This window comes from Oryctolagus cuniculus, chromosome 8 (assembly GCF_051225735.1).
Source record: "Oryctolagus cuniculus isolate XC-2025 breed Fujian yellow rabbit chromosome 8, ASM5122573v1, whole genome shotgun sequence".
Classification (NCBI taxonomy): Eukaryota; Metazoa; Chordata; class Mammalia; order Lagomorpha; family Leporidae; genus Oryctolagus; species Oryctolagus cuniculus.
Genome location: NC_142874.1, coordinates 51931840 through 51950911, shown reverse-complemented (window position 1 = coordinate 51950911; position 19072 = coordinate 51931840). Strand labels below are relative to the sequence as shown.

The window sequence follows — 19072 nt, the reverse complement described above, 5'->3', positions numbered from 1 at the left end:
CCCACAATGAGATGACAAAGGGAACTTGGTGACAGGACCCATTAACTCCTCAGACTTGGTTTGGTAATAGAAAAGCCCATGCACTGGAGTCCTCAGTCAAATTACAATTTTACCAAAATAACGGGGGAGGGAGAAGGGTCTTAAATTCGAGAGAGAATTACCTTCTTGGCAGAATTTTAAAAAGTTTTATGACCATTCAGACTTTCTGACTGTAAATGGGAACTCCAGAGACAGACAACTAGAAGTGACAAAGAAATTATATATGACTCTATATGACATTAAAATACTTAGATGAAATTTTCTGAACAAAAAACCAAAACACAGCAAAAGCTAAACTATATATCACTGTCAATGTCAAACATTTGTGAACCTAAAAGGAAGTCAATGACTTCTTAGTTTAATTTGGTGATTAATACCAAAACAAGAAAATGTACAAAGAAGCTGGATTATCTGCAGCTCACTTTGCTGGTGGGCAAACCTGGGCTTTGACAGGCTGCCTCATGTTCCCATATAAATACTACATGAGCCCACTGGTGATTACACAGCTAAACAAGGTGCTTCAGGATCTATGCCTTAGCAGGAACACCCAATTCCAGAACCATGTGACAGACAACATCACCCATACTTCTCTACATTCAAAATCAACCTCCTCCCACCTTGATTCCCCAACACCAAACAGTTTTAAGCTTTTTTAACTATTGTTTTGCATAAATGAATAAGTAAATAAATAGCTAAGTATATGGTTTTAACAATTATCTGACTTATAAAATTAGAAAGTCAAACTCACTGAGATCCTTGCATGTCTAACATTGAATCTTCTAGCGTGTCTGCTTTCCTACATAGTTAAGGTACTGCTCTCTCTCTCCAAGCTCCTCCTCAACCTTTCTTTCCTACCCTCAATTTCCCAGACTCCCAAGATACACATTCAATTTGCAAGGTAAACAGACCAAAAGAAAGGGTAAGCCCTTAGGGCAAAGAGCTTTTTCCTTTTAGTCTTACAATAGATAAGTGAATTTCCTGAATTATAAATGAAGCCTCTAGAGATATAAATAGAATAGCAAAGAGCTGCTATGCAATAAGACATTGTCTCCCACTCACTCAATAAGTACTTCATAACTCACTCAAGACGAGAAAGTTCCATGTAATACATTAATACAAAGTCTTGAGAAGACTGTCAATGGCGTCCTTTGCCTACAGATTTTTTAATAAAAAATGCCACATGAGGATTTATTAATTAATTCCAAAGTCACTGTGTTTAAATAGATAAATACAATAAAAGACAAAGAGGTCCATATTGGCCAGTCACAAATAATCTATGTTGGCACAAGGGGCTTTTCTTTGTTGAACAGAAACATTTTGTAGATAGTGCTTAGTTGTATTTTTAAACCTTTTTTAAAAAATCTACGCTTTATAGCATTTGACTTTGTTGTAGCCTTATCTTTATCCAACACAAGATATTTCAAGTGAAATATTTGTGGCAGATATCCTTGGTTCAGAGTCCTTCTACAGATTGCTGGACGTGGGAAATTTAAAAACATTACTAGAGGGGTAGGCACTGTGGGTCAGCAAGTTAAATCAGCCTGGGACACTCTCTTCCCATGTCAGAGAGCAGGGTTCAAGTCCCCACTACTCCACTTTTTTTTTTTTGATAGGCAGAGTGGACAGTTTGAGAGAGAGACAGAGAGAAATGTCTTCCTTTGCCGTTGGTTCACCCTCCAATGGCCACCGCGGCCAGCGCGCTGCGGCTGGCACACCGCGCTGATCCGATGGCAGGAGCCAGGTGCTTCTCCTGGTCTCCCATGGGGTGCAGGGCCCAAGGACTGGGGCCATCCTCCACTGCACTCCCTGGGCCACAGCAGAGAGCTGGCCTGGAAGAGGGGCAACCGGGACAGAATCTGGCGCCCCGACTGGGACTAGAACCCGGTGTGCCAGCGCCGCAAGGTGGAGGATTAGCCTAGTGAGCCGCAGCGCAGGCCTCCACTACTCCACTTTTGATCCAACTTCCTGTTCATGTATTGTTTGAGGCAGCAGAAGAAGGCACAAGTGCTTGGTTCCTGCTTATAGGAGACCCAGTTGGAGTTCCTGGCTCCTGGCTTTGTCCTCCCCAGTCCTGGCTATTGTGGGCATTTGGGGATGACCCAGTGGATGGAAGTGTGTCCTCTCTCTCTCTCTCTCTCTTTCTTTCTTTCTTTCTTTCTTTCTTTCTTTCTTTCTTTCTTTCTTTCTTTCTTTCTTTCTTTGTGTGTGTGTGTGTCTCGTCTCTGTCTCTCCTGCTCACTCTGCTTTGCAAATAAATGAAAATAAATAACCTTAAAAATACTATCATCAGAAATAAAGAGTATAACCACCAAATTTTCCATTCTCATGGAAGGAGAAAAGCAATAACCAAACATCATTCATTCCACTATGTATTTATTTATTTTGTTTGAAAGCAAGACACAGTAAGAGGTCTTTTATTTACTGGTTCACTACACAAATGTCTGAAATAGCCAGGGCTGGGTCAGTCCAAAGCCAGAAACTGGAAGCTCAAATTTAGTCTCTCACATGTATGGCAGGGACCTAAGTACTTGAGCCATCGCCTGCTACCTCCCAGCACACATATTAGGAGGAAGCTGGAGCCAGGAGTATTTCCAGTTCTTGAACTCATGTACTCTGATAGGGGTTGTAGAATCCCAAAAAGTTTCTTAACACCAAACACCCCATTCTAAATTAATAATTTAATTTGCAGAATACAACTGTTCCCATCAATTTCATGTCAGTTTTCAGTGTTATTACAATGCAGACATAAGGAATAGTTAGCTCATAATGGAAGAGTTAGAATGGCCTCCATGACTTATAGGTTTTACAGCACAGGTATTAGAAGGTACAGATTTATGTCCCCATATGTTGTCTCTGTCTCTTCTTCCTTACATAATATATTTGCTTACTTATACAGTAATGTTTCTTTCCCTTTGAAATTTATACTTAACCAATTAGTATCTTAAAAGTTTTCTTATTGTATGTATAAAAATCACACAAATTTCATGTAAGCCAATCATTAAAAAGTGATCTTATAATTACAAGTATAGATGATTTGGGGGACAGCTTGAGTCATTCAAATCATACTGAGCATGAACCTGGTAACTATCACACCTACATTTATTTCTGAACACTGACTTTAAGTAAATGAAATGAATTAAATAGCTATATTAAAGGACTAAAGATTTATGCAGCCTTCAGGTAAAAAACTAAACATGAGAACTTTTTGACAAAATGTTAGGTATTTTCATCACACTGATAAATTACTGGGTACTTTCCTGGTACATGGCTCCAGCCATCTGTATACAGCCTCCAATACTGTTAAATGCACATTACTCCAAATGTTAAATCTTTGATGAAACAAACTCATATAAATAGGGTGATAGGCTGAGAAGTCACTGTTCTTTGGGGTAATCCTTCATTCTGTACAACTAGAATTGTTAAGATTTATTTACATATTTTTCAATTAAAATTCATTTGATTTCTTTGTATGAGCAGAAGGTACCTCTCCAATCTCTATTTTTTTTTTTTTTTTTGACAGGCAGAGTGGACAGTGAAAGAGAGAGAGACAGAGAGAAAGGTCTTCCTTTGCCATTGGTTCACCCTCCAATGGACGCCACAGCCGAGCGCTGCGGCTGGCGCACCACGTTGATCTGACGGTAGGAGCCAGGTGCTTCTCCTGGTCTCCCATGGGGTGCAGGGCCCAAGCACTTGGGCCATCCTCCACTGCACTCCCTGGCCACAGCAGAGAGCTGGCCTGGAAGAGGGGCAACCGGGACAGACTCTGGCGCCCCGACCGGGACTAGAACCCGGTGTGCCGGCACCGCAAGGCGGAGGATTAGCCTAGTGAGCCGTGGCGCCAGCTTCCAATCTCTATTATTAACTTTCTCCCAAGAGAAAACTGCTAATAATTTAGAGGTTACATATTAATATGATTTTGAAGTTCTGTATCAGTCAATAGTCTGATTATTTTATCTGTGCACTGCTTAAATGTATAATATGGCAAAGCAAAAATACAGTAAGATTTAATTTGCTTTGACACCAACTCGGTGATTGGTAAAAGCAGAGCCTAGAAATTAAGAATGAAGGTCTTGAAATGAAAATTGCATTAAATTCTAGACCCCACTACTACTTACTAGCAGGGGTGACCTTGAACAATTTTTTCGTCCATAATGACACTACCTTCCTTATAGCACCTGTGAGAGAACTGGCTAAGGCAAGGCATTTAAGGCACTTAGCTCTATTTCCCAATACTGTTGTAGTCCACATTTACTATTATTAATTGTTATATAATTTAGCACTGGAAACTTAATTACATAAATTTACATGAATATTAGCACATATATTTTAACTGTATCATATATCAATTTTATTCATAAATACACTTAACACATTATTTAGTACCTTGTTGAAATTCAAATATAGTATTTTGACTAACACAATACATGCAAACAAACCCAGGCATGTTCAGAAGCAGCTGTGAATTTTTCCTACTCAATCCATATACTTATTACCTTAACAACCTTATTTTATAAATTATACAATTAGGAAGTCTAATTAAATACGAGTTTCACATTTCTATTCCTGTCTTCTAATTTTTTTTCCTTTTTCAGATAATACTCATTTCAGTAGCTAAAAGGAATTTGTTGTGCTATATAACTAAGGTATTTAAGTATCTGCCCCATGGAAATGTGCAATCTTCTCCTGTTTTGCTGGCTCCTGGTCATTTACCAGATTGTATGTGTTAGGTGTTCAAAAAAAGTATATAAAAAATGCTGCTCAGGTTCAATATGTAGTTCAGAGGCAACTATAATTTGTGTTCACATGAAACTATGATAGCAGTTTACAAAATGATGTTACATACCTGTATTCAAAAAAGGTAAGTTATCTTTCCTGCTCACGCTTTCTGGGGCTGTACATTCCCATACTAGTGCACACTAGAAAAGAATAAAAGAAACGAGAAATGAAGTATATTTGAAAATAATCAAAATGAGAAATGAACTTATTTTGTTTGCAAAATATGATAATATGTACATGGTTTCAAAATGTTTTGAACAAAGCATTTTTGTCAAACTGTTTCCAGGCTTAACTTTATGATAAATCTTGTTTAGCTGGTGATTATTTACTTATATCTATATAAAATATATTTTTATCAGATAATGATAGACTAATATATTACAGTTCTAGTTAAAGGTTACTCAAATAAAATAACCAGAAGAAAAGGTATGTTGTGAGTACCTTAAATCATATTTACCAAGGTGTATCATTTGGCATTTCTTTCATGTAGGCTGATTTCAGATCAATAGAGAGCAAATTATTTTCTAGCGCTTAAGTAAAGGGAACATTAACTAAAAGGTAAAGTACATTGAAGCATTTAAGTACATAGAGCAAAATATTTTTATATCCAGCAAAAAAAAAATGCAAACACTTGCTCATAAGTGTAAGGGTCATTTAGAGATAAGTTGATCTCTAGAGTCCATGATCAATAGATAAAGCCCATAACCTTTACAGAACTGACACTTCTGTGGGTAGAAAGAGAGAAGAGATACAGAAGAGCACATGGGCATGTTTCTAGTGCATGAGCCACAGCTGAAGAGTATATCTCAGGCAATCCATCCCCGAGCCAGGTGCCCTCCCTCAGCTTCCTAAGAAAACTGTCAGTAACAGAGGGAACAAATCTCTTCTGGCCTCAGGAGTCTGGTTAGGGGTCTATTTTCATCTAGGTAGACTATAGGGCATTTGTTTCTTCTCACTCTAGCTAAATGGAAGAGGGGGTATGAAATAGTTAGGAGAAGGAAGTAGGAGAATCAATTTCAGGGGAAAAATACCAGATATAAACATGTAAATGCAAACAAAACCAAAGCCGCCATCAGTAGGTCCTGCATGACTGCTCAAGAGACACCCGCAGCTCAGACCACCGTCCCCAGAAAGCCGGGTAAAGACTGCTGGAGCGATCTCTATCATGCTCTAATGATCTGTCTATCTTTCCTTCCCTAGACAGTCAGAAATACAGATCCTGGGTTAACTGTTAATGCTAGAATGGACATACTCCTCCAGCGTTTTAGGAGGAAGACAATTTAAAATACTGAAATATAACTTTCTGTATGCATATAGTTCAATACCTATTCTATCATAACATTCATCACATTACTAAGTAAATGTGTTGACAGGAAAATGTGCTTTCATAATTTCTTTACTGAAGCCCCGCTTTACTGAAGAGTGAATGACTACAAACAACTCCTAAATTTGATGTTCTCTAAGTCATTTTTCTGACCAAGTGAAAGTCAGTGGTGGTCCCTTCTTTTAATTCACAGTTTGGAAATGCACTTCCCAAAACACTGACCACAGCAATATGCTACGATGTTTGGACATATATAAAATTATTTACTCTTTTCCCCAAATGTGTTCTATTCTTTTCAGCCCATTCACGCTATTATTAAAAATAAATCTTTCATAAACATATTCAGCATATCAATGTTCTTCTCCAGCATGTATGATGGTTATCTAACGACAAATCAAGCCCAATATTTTCCAAACGTTCTGCAAATTCTTTCATGAGTTGTCCCTGACACCCTTCCACATAATAACTAGATATATAGCCATGAGCCAACCCCTTTCCAAAGGAAGAACATCATCTGTAATACAACTTATAGGAGTAGTGTAGATTGAATCTTTCTATTGAAGAAGCCCATAATTCATAGAGATTGGGCCATTATTCTGAGACACCACTTTTCTATACAGAGGCAGCCCACACTCCCTGTAATCAAAGTCAACTTTGTTTCCTAAAAGACAGTCTGTATTTACCAAATGGATTCAGCAATATGACTTTCACAAACTCTGCCTTCCATACAAACTGGAAAGCAGGGATTTAGGACAATTTCAACCTAACATTCTGCAATTTTATTTTATTTTAAATCCTACCTACCATCCAGAATGCTCTCAAAATTTATATTAATATAAATATCAAACAAAAATACCCAACACATATTTGCTCAATGAATTAATATTAATTAATTATTCCCTAGGAACTGAATTGATTGGCACCTTGACCTGGGACTAATTAGCCTCCATAACTCTGTGAAAATAAATCCCTGCTGTTAAACTCACTAATACAAGTATTATGCTTTCATCTGCTTTGATCTACATAAGAGATAGCATGTACTACTTTCATGGCACATTACTCGGTGCTAATAGTAGTTCTATTTCTTTCTCCCCCCAAACCAGTGAGAGAGATGTTATTTTAAGGATAAGCTTTATTTCACTTATTTTTCATGTATGTCAGGTCATTTAAGACCCAAGTCACCATTAGTAAAGATTGTGTTAATGTACTTCATGTGGATTTTGATTTAGCCTATCTACAGAAGGGCCCTTGCATTTGCAGTTCTAAAGAAGTACCCAAGATGATTCTGACCACACTTTGAAGAACACCGAGATAAAGTTATTACCATATAACTCTATTAAATATCATGCATAATAGACCTCACTAAATGTTCTTTATCATGCCTATTTCAGAGATTGCCAGCAGAGTTTATAGTCACTTTACTAAATATTCACAAAATGTCAGAGTTCACTAAGAATACACACAGGGCCATGCTGATGCCAACAGCTTGCTTACCATTTTAGTGCACTTATGACTCATACATGGTGTGTATTGATACTACTAGCTTCTATTTCCAAAATAGCTCAGTTAAATCTTTTTAAGCCCACATTAGTAAGCCAGAAATATCATGTAGGATTTTGATGGGGCATATTACTAGGTATCAAGTCATAAGTTTATGAAAAGCGCATGATTCAATGTGTACGACCTCATGATAGTGACGTATTGCAGAGTTGAGTAGTGGAGAAGCTATAAGTAGTATGAATAGGTGGCTTGTAACAGATTCTCTGTCAGGGAAAGCAGCTCCCCTTTGAAGTGGGAAATGAGTTTGCTACTGATCTCCTGGTATGCCGCTGCAGGAGAGATGACCTGCCTGTTTCTACTCCCAGTCCCTAGTTTAGCACCCACATCTTCCCGCCTTAATCTTGAAACACATATTCATGTGGTGGTTTCAAAGACTGAGTGTTGTGTGGAACTCTAAAGGAAACAAGGATAGAATGAAGGAAAGTAGTACCAGGATAGGGGTCTTGAATGCACAAACCTAGAAAGAATCTGCTGCGGACCTTCACTTTGACCCTGACGTTTGCAAGTAACCAGATTTAAACTTCCAGCCTCCTTGGACATATTCATGATGTACAGATCCCCAGGGAAGATTAAGGAGGATTACAGAGGAGCTAAAGGTTTGGGGGCAGTAGAGAACACCATAACCTATTCTGGGGCAAGACATATTTTTTTTTTTAAATGTAGTCTTAGATTTCTGTAAAACTAAAGATTTGCTAAGTGTTAGATAGATAACATCTCCTATGTAGATGTTTCCTAAGTACCCAAACTGACATACTCAAAGAGAAAACGTCCTAAGAGGCACTGCTGTAATTTTTTTCTGCCTCATTTATGCAAAGTTAGGAATTGTAGTGTAAAAAAGAACTTAATTTCCTAACAACAACTGTTTTTAAGTCTGTCCTGTGTACCTCATTGTCTCAATAAAATATGGAATTGCATTCCTATGAAAGGAATTTAGGCTAATATTTATATGGAGGCTTTTTTCTTTCTCCGAGAAAAGCAAACAGAAAGTAAACCTCCTGGACACATATTTGCATGCAGTGAGATGAGACTTCATCTCAGGTTTCAGAAGAATTACTTCCTTTCCAGCTGGCATCTCCTCTCCTTAAGAGCTGTCCCCTTGCACTACACGATTTCCTGCCTTTTACTCTGTGAGTGCATAAGGCACAAAGTCCTTGTAAATATTCCCTTCTTCACATAAAAATAAAATCCACATTAAAATTGTATCTCTCTCCAAAGATGGCTGTGGGAGTAGAGAACAGGTACTTTTGGTAATATCCCTCCCAGCTCTTCTGTGCATCTCATGCAGGCTATTAGCAGAATGCAGAATGCAACCACAATCAAGACTTTTTGTTCCAACTAGGTGGAAGCAGTGCCAGCAAGGGAGCTGGCAGCAAAGAAGAAGGTGTTTGTGAATGGTGCATAGTTTTGCATAGTTCCATGCATATGGGCCCTCTGGTTCAAGAGATGAAACACACATATTGTACTCCAATTCTAGAGTTGATTTCTCATTCAGCTTTTGAATAATGAGATTTCAAACCCCACAGAGTGTCAGTGGTACAGGCATCTGGCAAAGCTGATCATTTTTAATTTAATTTGTGCAGTGAGCTGGCTGAGATCCTACCTTTTGTCCCTGCACATCTGTTGTGATGTGGTCGGCTTCCCCATCCTCAATCTCCCCCATCTTCACAACACTGACTTCTATGGTGCCAACCACTTTGCCACCATCTGAAGTTCTGCAAGCAGAAATAAACAAAATAGAAAGGTAAAAATCTTCAGTCTCAAAACATGGCTAAACTATGTGTGCTTGTGAAAACCACTAGCATTGCTTTTTATTTTGTTTAAAATTAAAAGAGCTATTTAAAACAGAAATATTTCAATAGTGTTATTGTTGCTTTTTTTTAAAGTTCAAATAAAAGTTAAACACAAATTCATTAGATAAGAGCATGGACTGCCAAAACCTCCCGAGTGGGGAATACGTTTAGCTCAGTGTTTGATGCTATATAAGACATCCAACGTCCCATATCAGAATTTCTGTTTTGAGATCTGCTCTGCCATCTGATCCACTCTCCTACTCGTGTGCACCCCTGCAGGCAGCAGGTGATGGCTCAAGTGCTTGATTCCCCGCCACCCACATGGGAGACTTAGGTTGAGTTCCAAGTTCCCAGCTTCTGCCTGGTGCAATCTGGGATTTTGTGGGCTTTGGGGGAGTGAACCAGTGAGATTCTCTGTCTCTCTTTCTCTCTGTATCATTTTTGCATTTCAAATAAAAAAGTAAAAAATAAAAATTTATATTTTCACTCCCTGATAAAAATAAAACATCTTGAACGCTCTCAGGAATAGCCTCAGGAGAAAAAAAAAAAAAAAAAAAAAAAAAAAAACATGTAATGAATCAATTATCAAATATCGGAGCCATGGGGCCAGTGCTGTGGCACATTAGGTTAATCCTCCACCTGCGGTGCCAGCATCCCATATGGGCACTGGTTCTAGTTCTGGCTGCTCCTCTTCCAATACAGCTCTCTGCTGTGGTCTGGGAAAGCAGTAGAAGATGGTCCAAGGCATAGCGGGTAAAGCTGCTGTCTGCAGTGCTGGCATCCCATACGGGCACTGGTTCGAGACCCAGCTGCTCCACTTCCAATCCAGCTTCCTGCTATGGCCTGGGAAAGCAGTGAAAGATGGCCCAAGTCCTGGGGTCCCTGTGTCTGTGAGGGAGACCCGGAAGAAGATCCTGGCTCCTGACTTCAGATCCTGCCAGTTTTGCCATTGCAGCAATTTGGGGAATAAACTGGCAGATGGAAGATCTCTCTCTCTCTCTCTTTCTCTCTCTCTGCCTCTGCCTCTCTGTAACTCCGCCTTTCAAATAAATAAATAAATACATCTTTTTAAAAAGTATATTAAGATTTGTTACTAAAATATGAAGTAAAAAGCTCCCAGGTTATTTAATAATCAAAATCATAATATCATAATATTAAATCAATTATTTGAAATCAATATAGAAAACTTAAACATTTATCATAAAGAATATATGTATATATAGGTGACAGTATGATCTGTAATATTTCTGAAACCTCTATTAGTTCCAATTCTGGAATGGTGCTAAATATAATTCATTATACCACTTTCCCATGTGAATATGACATAATAACTTGCTGCAACTCAAGGTTTTCATTGAATTCTTTATTTTACAGGATCCGTTTGAAAGATGTAGCAGCAGTGATGGAGAGACACAGGGAGTGAGATCTTTCATCTCCTTGTTCACTCCAGAAAGGACTGTAACAGCACAGTTTCAGAAAGCTGAAGCAAGGTGCAGGAATTCCATCCTATTATCTCATATGGGTAGCAAGGGCCCAAGAGCAAGTACCTTATTTCTGCTGCCTTCCCAAGTGCATAGCAAGAAGCTAGATCAAAAGCAGAATTGCCAGGATTCAAACAGACACTCTGATAAGGCTTAACTCAGCTTAACTCAGTTAGCCCAATCACTATTTAGATAATTCTTTTTAATCAAGAATTATACAGAGATATGATAATCAAATAGTTTTTTCTAAGATTTACAGATTTCTTCTTCCATGAGACTGATTATCTGTGACAAGTAAAGATAACTTTTTCTTATCAAAGAAACTGTTTAAAAAGGTTTTTTGTTTTTGTTTTTGTTTTTGTTTTTTACTATCATGAGGCATTTATTATTATGTACACCTGAAACTTTTTCCATACTTGGGTTTTCTGTTTTTTAGAGGGGGCGACACTGTGGTATGGTAGGTTAATCCTCTACCTGCAGTGCTGGCATCCCTTATGGGCACTGTTTCTAGTCCTGGCTGCGCCTCTTCCAATCCAGTTCTCTACTATGGCCTGGAAAAGCAGTTGGCTCAAGTCATTGGGCCCCTGCACCCACATGGGATACCTGAAAGAAGCTCCTGGTTCTTGGCCGAGCCCGGGCCATTACAGCCATTTTTGGCGTGAACTAGCACAAGGAAGACCTTTCTCTCTGTCTCTCCCTCTCACTGCATGTAACAAATAAATAAAATCTTTAAAAAATTTTTTTTGGAAATGAAAAGAGCCCAGAAATTAATCCTAGTACACATAGTCAACTGCTTTTTGATAAAGTGTCCAGAATATACACTGGAGAAAGGACAATCTCTTCAGTAAATGGTGCTGGCAAAACTGAATGCATACAAGTAGAAGAATAAAATTATATCATTACTTCTTACCAGAAACAAAAATCAGTCCAAGATGAATCAAAGGCCTAAATTTAAGACCTGAAATTATAAAATTGCTAGAAGAAAGTGTAGTGGAAACACTTCAAAACATTGTTGTAGATAATGACTTCTTGGATAAGACTCTGGAAGTACAGGCAGCAAAAGTAGAACTAGACAAATGGGCTTATATCAAGCTCAGAAGCTTCTGAATATCAAAGGAAACAATCAATAGAATCAAGAGACAACCAACAGAAGAGGAAAAATATTTGCAAGCTACTTATCTGGCAAAGGATTAGTATCTAGACTATATCAGCAACTCAAAAAAAATCAAAAGCAACAACAAAAAACAACAAATCCAGTTAAGAAGTGGGTAAGGAATTTCAATAAACAGTTCTCAAAAGAAGAAATATAAATAGCCAACACATATATGAAAAAATGCTCACCATCACTAGGTGTCACAGAAATGTAAATCATACCACAATGATACATTAGGTCAATCCTGTCAGAAACATCTTTGAACAAAAGACAGAGCGGGGCCAGCACTGTGGCACACTGGGTTAACACTCTGGCCTGAAGCGCCGGCATCCCATATGGGTGCTGGTTCAAGTTCCAGCTGCTCCACTTTTGATCCAGCTCCCTGCTGTGGCCTGGGAAAGCAGTAGAAGATGGCCCAAGTCCTTGGGCCCCTACACCAGCGTGGGAGACCCGGAGACCCAGAGGAGACCTGTTTACAGCAGGACTCTTCACAATAGCCAGAATATGGACTAAACCCAGGTGTCCATCATCAGATGAATGGATAAAGAAAATATGGTGAATATGCACAATGGAATATTATTCAGCTATAAAAAAAGAATGAAATTCTATCATTTGCATCAAAATGGATCCAACTGCAGAATCAAGTTGAGCAAAATAAATTGAACACAGAAGACAAATACCACATGTTCTCTCTTATATGTGGGAGCTAAATTTTAAATAAAAAAAGACATAAAACAGAAAAAAAAGAATTGCCTACATGTATCAGCTTTGCATTCAATACTGAGTGTAAAACATTGTTTTACTGTTTTAAATCTTTGTTAAACAAAGCTTAAGAATTACATAATACTATAGTTTTAGTGATCTGTTACTATTTTAAAATGACTTTATGAGTGGAGTTGGACATATCTTCATTTGATTAATGTTTATAACTCTTGTCTATATTTCTGATGAACAATGGTCATTTTACTTTTGGTTTGTTGAAATCTTTATTTTGTGGAGTGCTAAGCCTTTGACTATATTGTGGGATCAATCCACATGTCTTTCAGCTGATGACTGGATAAAGAAACTGTGGTACATACACATGATGGAATACTACTCAGCCATAAGAAGGAATGAAATCTTATCTTTTGCAATAAAATAGGTGCAATTGGAGACCATTATGCTTAATGAAATAAGTCAGTCCCCAAAAGACAAATATTATGTTTTCCCTGATTTTTGGTAGTAAATATACAAAGTACAAAAAAAATGTATATGAGTGAAACTGACATTTTGAGATTTATTATTTGTAACTGCTGTCTATACTCCAGGTGAATAGTTTTTCTATTTACTACTTGTTGATTTTTTATTTAGTACAGGGTTAAGCTTGTGATTATAAAGTAAGTTGAAAGTATCTCGTTGCAAAAAGTAAAAGAAAAGTAAGAAAGGATGAAAGAAGATGGGTGGGACTGAAGGAAGGAGGGAGGAGAGGGTACATGAAATACATAAAATTTGTTCCCTTCATCTAAATAAAAAATAAAAAGGAAATAAATTGTTTGAGAAAGAAATTTTTTTTGCATGAGCAAACTAAGTTAGCTTAACTCCTAGGAATTCAAAGCCTAACATTCTAGATTTTTTTCACTTAACTTGTCTAATGAATATACCTAATGATTTCAAGCATTAGGTAGACCCTTCATATTCTCTTCTTGGCTGTGTAATAAGCTAATATATGCTATAATTTAGTAGAGGTGCCACATTGGGCAAGTCACATGGCCACACAAAACTTTGTTTTCCTCATTTGAAAGATGTAGGTGCTAATAATGTCTTAAACATTAAATCATGTGAGATGATTACTGTGATGTGCTTTTACTGTGCCCTATGCAACATGTCTGTCACTTCCTCCCTGTCCTGCATGTCATTGTAACAGTAGTGTTGGCAGCAGTAGTAACATAAAGAGAGCTGTGGTTGTCATTATTTAATGTATTTAGTTCTATCTTCTCTGGAGCTTTTACTGAAATAGATACCCAGCACTACATCAGAAGATTATAGCATCACACGAGACTTACATTTTAACAGTGATTAGATACTTCCCTGAGATACACAGACTTAACAATAACAGATGATGTTATAAAGCTTACACTCGGAGCAATGCAGAGTATGTAAATTTATAACTAATTGCGACGAAGGATAACATTTCAAAAATGCTAGCATACATGAATAAGCAATATATTATGAGACTAAACCTCTGAACTATCGCCCTATTCCCATTTTAAAAGTATTTGGTTACTTTCTCAATTTTTCTGCGTGTTGGATTTCCTGTTTTCTATTTCCCATAGGCTTTCACTTAATCCCTGAGTGGAATCCAACCAAGAGGCTTCTTTGCCTTTTGACAATACAATATTCTAGTAAAAATCTTACCCTCAAAATCGCTTTAAAGAAACAGCTCTTTTGAATAACCTAGCACATGCTCTCCTGTTTGAGAGACAAAATGGCAATTTCAGTTATGAAGGAACAGAACCAGAGACACCAAAAATGAAGATTCATCTGGTCATTGAGCTAAATGTAAAATACCAAAGTCTTTTCCTATTTACTCTGTAAAAAGTTCCCACAAAACCAGATAACAACATTTCTCTTCCATCGGGAAAGTCACAAGTGAAATATATACTTTCAGGTCACAAAAATCCTTTCGAAGAAGACTTCATAAAAATTTTAAAAAAAGTTAAATGCTTAATTATGGCTTCAGCTTACTGCCCATCAGGGGAAAGAGTGAAGCCATTAATCATGATCAAAATTCATCACATTTGCACAGAAGATAGATTGAAGAGAGTTCTGGACTAGGCATCAGGAAAACCAAGTTCTGCTTCCAAATCAGCTACAACCTAGCAAGGGAAGATGTGTATTTCACTTAAGACTGGATCACTGGATTTCAGTCTCCTTGACTGCAAGAGTTGGCCTCTCACAGATGTTATATATTATCAGCACTCAAACCCCATGTTCTAGTCACTCTTATGACACCACCGTAAGCATCCAGGCAATCATAGTTTAGTACAGACTTGTAAAAAAAAACTCGGTCATATTCAGGCCTCTCCCCCTTACTCTCCATCTGTCTTCCCTTTCTACTTTCCCCCCACACATATGAAATATATATCTGGGAAATAATTTAACACTTATAGTCATGTACAAAAGTTATATTATTCTATAACAACACATTTTAAATATCTCACATATAAATTATATATATAAGTTTACTTTTATTGCAGAAAAATTTTGAAATCCATGCATAATTTTTCCCATGAACTTTTAAAAGTAGCTTTTATTTATTTGAGAAGCAGAGAAAAAAGAGACGGTACCCATCCACTGGTTCACTCTCCAAATGCCCTTAATGATTGAGTAGGGACCAAAGCTGGGAGCTGGGGATGCAATCCAGGTCTCCCATAAGGGTGGCAGGAATCTGACAGTTTGAGCCATCAACATTGCTTCTCTGAGTCTGCATTACAGGGAAGCTGTTGTCACAAATATGAACTAGATATCAAAATGAGCTGATTTGATGTTAGATGTGAGTGTCTTAACAAGCACCTTGATCACTAGGCTAAACATCCAACCTCCATGAACTTTTTGAAGTTTTTTTATATGTATATTTGTATGTATGCACATGTGTGTGTATCAAGATAATCAAGATGATATGTATATACATATTATTTCCAAATATCAAGATACAGTGTCATAAAGGTGCATCTTGATATTTCAAAAAGGAGATAAGTTTAGCCCAAAACCAGAAGTGATCTTCATATCCTTTCTTGCAGCTCCTGTACAATAAGATAAATTCCAGGAATACAAATCTCAATGTACATGAAAAAAAAAAAAAGAAAAAGAAAAACACACTATGTCAAGGTAGACAGACTATCACTTTTTAATGCAGAGAATTGTAAGACACAGAAAATATGGATATTTAATGGCCATTGCACTTCTGATCACAATATGGAGTTCTTATTTCCATCAGGAGATAGACTTAAATATGTAACCATGCCAACAAGATGTGGAAGGCAAAGCAGCAGTGTTTTAGCCACATAAGTCTATACTTGCTTCTCACCTAGATTTTCAGCATATATAATACATTACTGATTATGTTTCTTTAAAAGTCTGCCTTTAAAATAACTTCCCTAATGTCTCCTAGTGAAATATTCAATCTTACATGCCTAAACATACAAAAATTTTAGAAGCCTGAAGAAATGGAATATAAGAGTCTTCCAACAGAGGACAATTTAATGACACTCTTTCTCTGGACTTCTTTGCCATCTATTCTGACATCCTTAGTCAAGCAAAAGGAATGGAAAATGTTAAACAGCAAAATGTAAATAACTCTTCTAATTTTGGAAATGCCACAGAGATAGAAACCAACAAGTGATTCTGTAAACATCCAGGGAAAAACCATCATTAGCACTGTCAGTCTTTGTGAATATAAAATAGTCCTGGTGTTGTGCACCGGAGTCTTCTTTTGCAAGGCATGCCTTGCATTTAAACCATCTACACATGTAACTAAGCAATGAAAACTTTATTTGGACAAGACAATAATTTCAGGCCACAAGTAAACAAATGGAGTCCATGAGTGAGTGGGTACCCTCTGATGATCTTTTTAGTGGTTACAATTAGACAGCAATGCTGAATTTACTCAGGATTCATGGAAGGGAGAACTCCACTTAAGTATATCTAACTGAAAATACCTCAATTCTGGTGGAAATTTACAAAAGCTATTAACACTTACAAACTAATAATCAAACATTTCAGCTGTTATTAATAGCTTAAGCACTCTGTGGTCTAATCCTTTCTTTTTGCTTTTGCTTCTTTCTGATGGTAAGATCACCTTCAGAAATTCCACCCATCATCAAGGGACTCAAATGTATTTTTATGGAGATTTGGTACAATTAACCTGACCTGATTTCTAGATCTAGAATTCCAATTTTTGCTACTCTCATTATTTCAAGTTTGAAACTTGACCTTTTATTTTCTCACACTCACAGCTTTAACATATATTTTTAAAACCAAAACCAAAAATGTTCATTCTCTACCAATCCCTTCTCCATATGCTCCAAGAAGTCACTAAGCTCTATGGATTCTTCCTCCAAGGTGTCTCCTACATTTATCCCTTCCCAGTAGTAAAATTCCAATTAGGTTCATGACTTCTCTGTTAGATTTGAAGAATCCAGTTTCTGTCGTGTTCATTCCATCCATGCCATATTTTCTTTGTTAAGCCAGGCTTTCAGTTTTTATTGTCATGTTCAAAGGTCTTAGACACTGCCCAGTTCCCTATCAGAGAGCTGAATGATACAGCCTGCTTCTCAAAGCCTTATATCAGGACCTGTCAAGATTTATGAATAGCTGAGTATTTTTTGTTCACACTGATCCACTTCATCATGCACCATTACATCATAGAGTATGGTTTAGTGGAAAATGCAATGAACTCTGAGTAAGAAACTCCTTGGCTGTGGTGTTTGCTCTCTACTCAGGAAATAGCTGTGTGATCGTCAGCAGGCAACTCAGCCCATATAAAGATTTTCCAGCAATAAATTATGAAGATTGTAAACCATTCTGCCTATCCACTAAGATTCCTGTAACCTAAATAAGATCTTAGTTTTATTTTATTTTTTAAAGATTTTATTTATTTATTTGAGAGTTAGAGTTACAGACAGTGAGAGGTAGAGACAGAGAGAAAGGTCTTCCATCCACTGGTTGACTCTCCCAAAGCCAGCAGACAGGAGCTTCCTCTGGTCTCCCATACCGGTTCAGGGGCCCAAGGACTTGGGCCATCCTCCACTGCTTTCCCAGGCCACAGCAGAGAACTGGATCAGAAGAAAGGCAGTCAGGACTAGAACCGGTACCCATATGGGATGCCGGTGCCGCAGGCAGAGGATTAACCTAGTGTGCGAAGGTGCCGGCTCCAAAAATCTTAGTTTTAAATATAATATAGCTTAGTATATGGGGAGAAGTCTCTTTTCTCTAATGCCACAACCCCCAAGTAATCTTGAGGTGACAGTGGCAGCAGCCACAATCATTGGCAGCAGCTAGTGCTTACAGGAGCCCAAAACTATGAGGGAGAGAGAGTTTCCTCTACAACTGCAAGGGCTGTCATCCAATAGCTGTGGGGTTGTCCTGCAAGGCCCAAACAGTCGGGATGGTGGAGCAATGCATTATTCGACAAAGAGCACTGGAGACATTTTGGTGACCTTGTCTGTTTACTAGCAATCAGGCACAAGCCTTCAAAGGGCAGGCAAAGGGGAGTAGTTAGCCCTGAGTAGCAACCCTAATTCTATAGGATAAAGCAGATAAAGGTGCCTCTACACTTCCCCAATGAGCTTGAAGGTCAGGCATCCTACATAGTCTTCCAGGTAGTCTTTATGGGTCTGGCCCAAATCCTGAAGCTGTTTGCCTAGCAACAATTACAGGCCCTTCAACAGGAAGTGAGGGTGGAGGAAAAGTGCCTGGGGTCCCTGCCACCTGCCAGCAGTCAGGCCATGTGTGGGGGTCCTAGTATGCTGAGCCCTCAACCAGGGTTTTTCCCAGGGAGCATGGAGCAAATGTCATTCACCCTTTGTTTCTATTCTTCGGCCATATGGCCTCAGAAACAGAGTAGAGATGCATAGCTGAGTGGGTATATAAAACTGATGCATTCTGATCGGAGGAGCAATAAGATAAGCCCCAGGAAATAGGAAATTGCTAAGGAAACTGTGATAGAAAGGACATATGGGGAGAAATTTCTTAATTTAGTACATGAACTACTGGGCTCACACCGAACTGTGCATACATACATGTGATACTAAAAAGTATATCTGATACTTTGAGAAATCAGTCTTGGACCAGATCACCTTGAATGTCCCAGATGATAATCTGGATGACAAGCAGCAGAGACAGTTCCAAAAGATACTATGAAGGCATTGAAAACAGAAGTGAGGTTTAAACCACAGGGTTTCAGAGTACT

The 19072-nt window shown here is 38.0% G+C and overlaps 1 protein-coding gene across 17 annotated transcripts in view; it reads right to left on the bottom strand.

The window, feature by feature from the left end:
• The window catches only part of INPP4B (inositol polyphosphate-4-phosphatase type II B), a 1031775-nt gene that overhangs the window by 372120 nt on the left and 640583 nt on the right, over window positions 1-19072 (bottom strand). For all 17 annotated transcript variants that reach the window (XM_089302446.1, XM_070047510.2, XM_089302447.1 and 14 more), the window contains 2 exons: window positions 9300-9411; window positions 4883-4955 (listed from right to left, as the gene is read on the bottom strand). In XM_089302446.1, the coding sequence (XP_089158572.1) occupies window positions 4883-4955; window positions 9300-9411 (185 nt within the window). The remainder of the gene's footprint in view (window positions 1-4882; window positions 4956-9299; window positions 9412-19072) is intronic.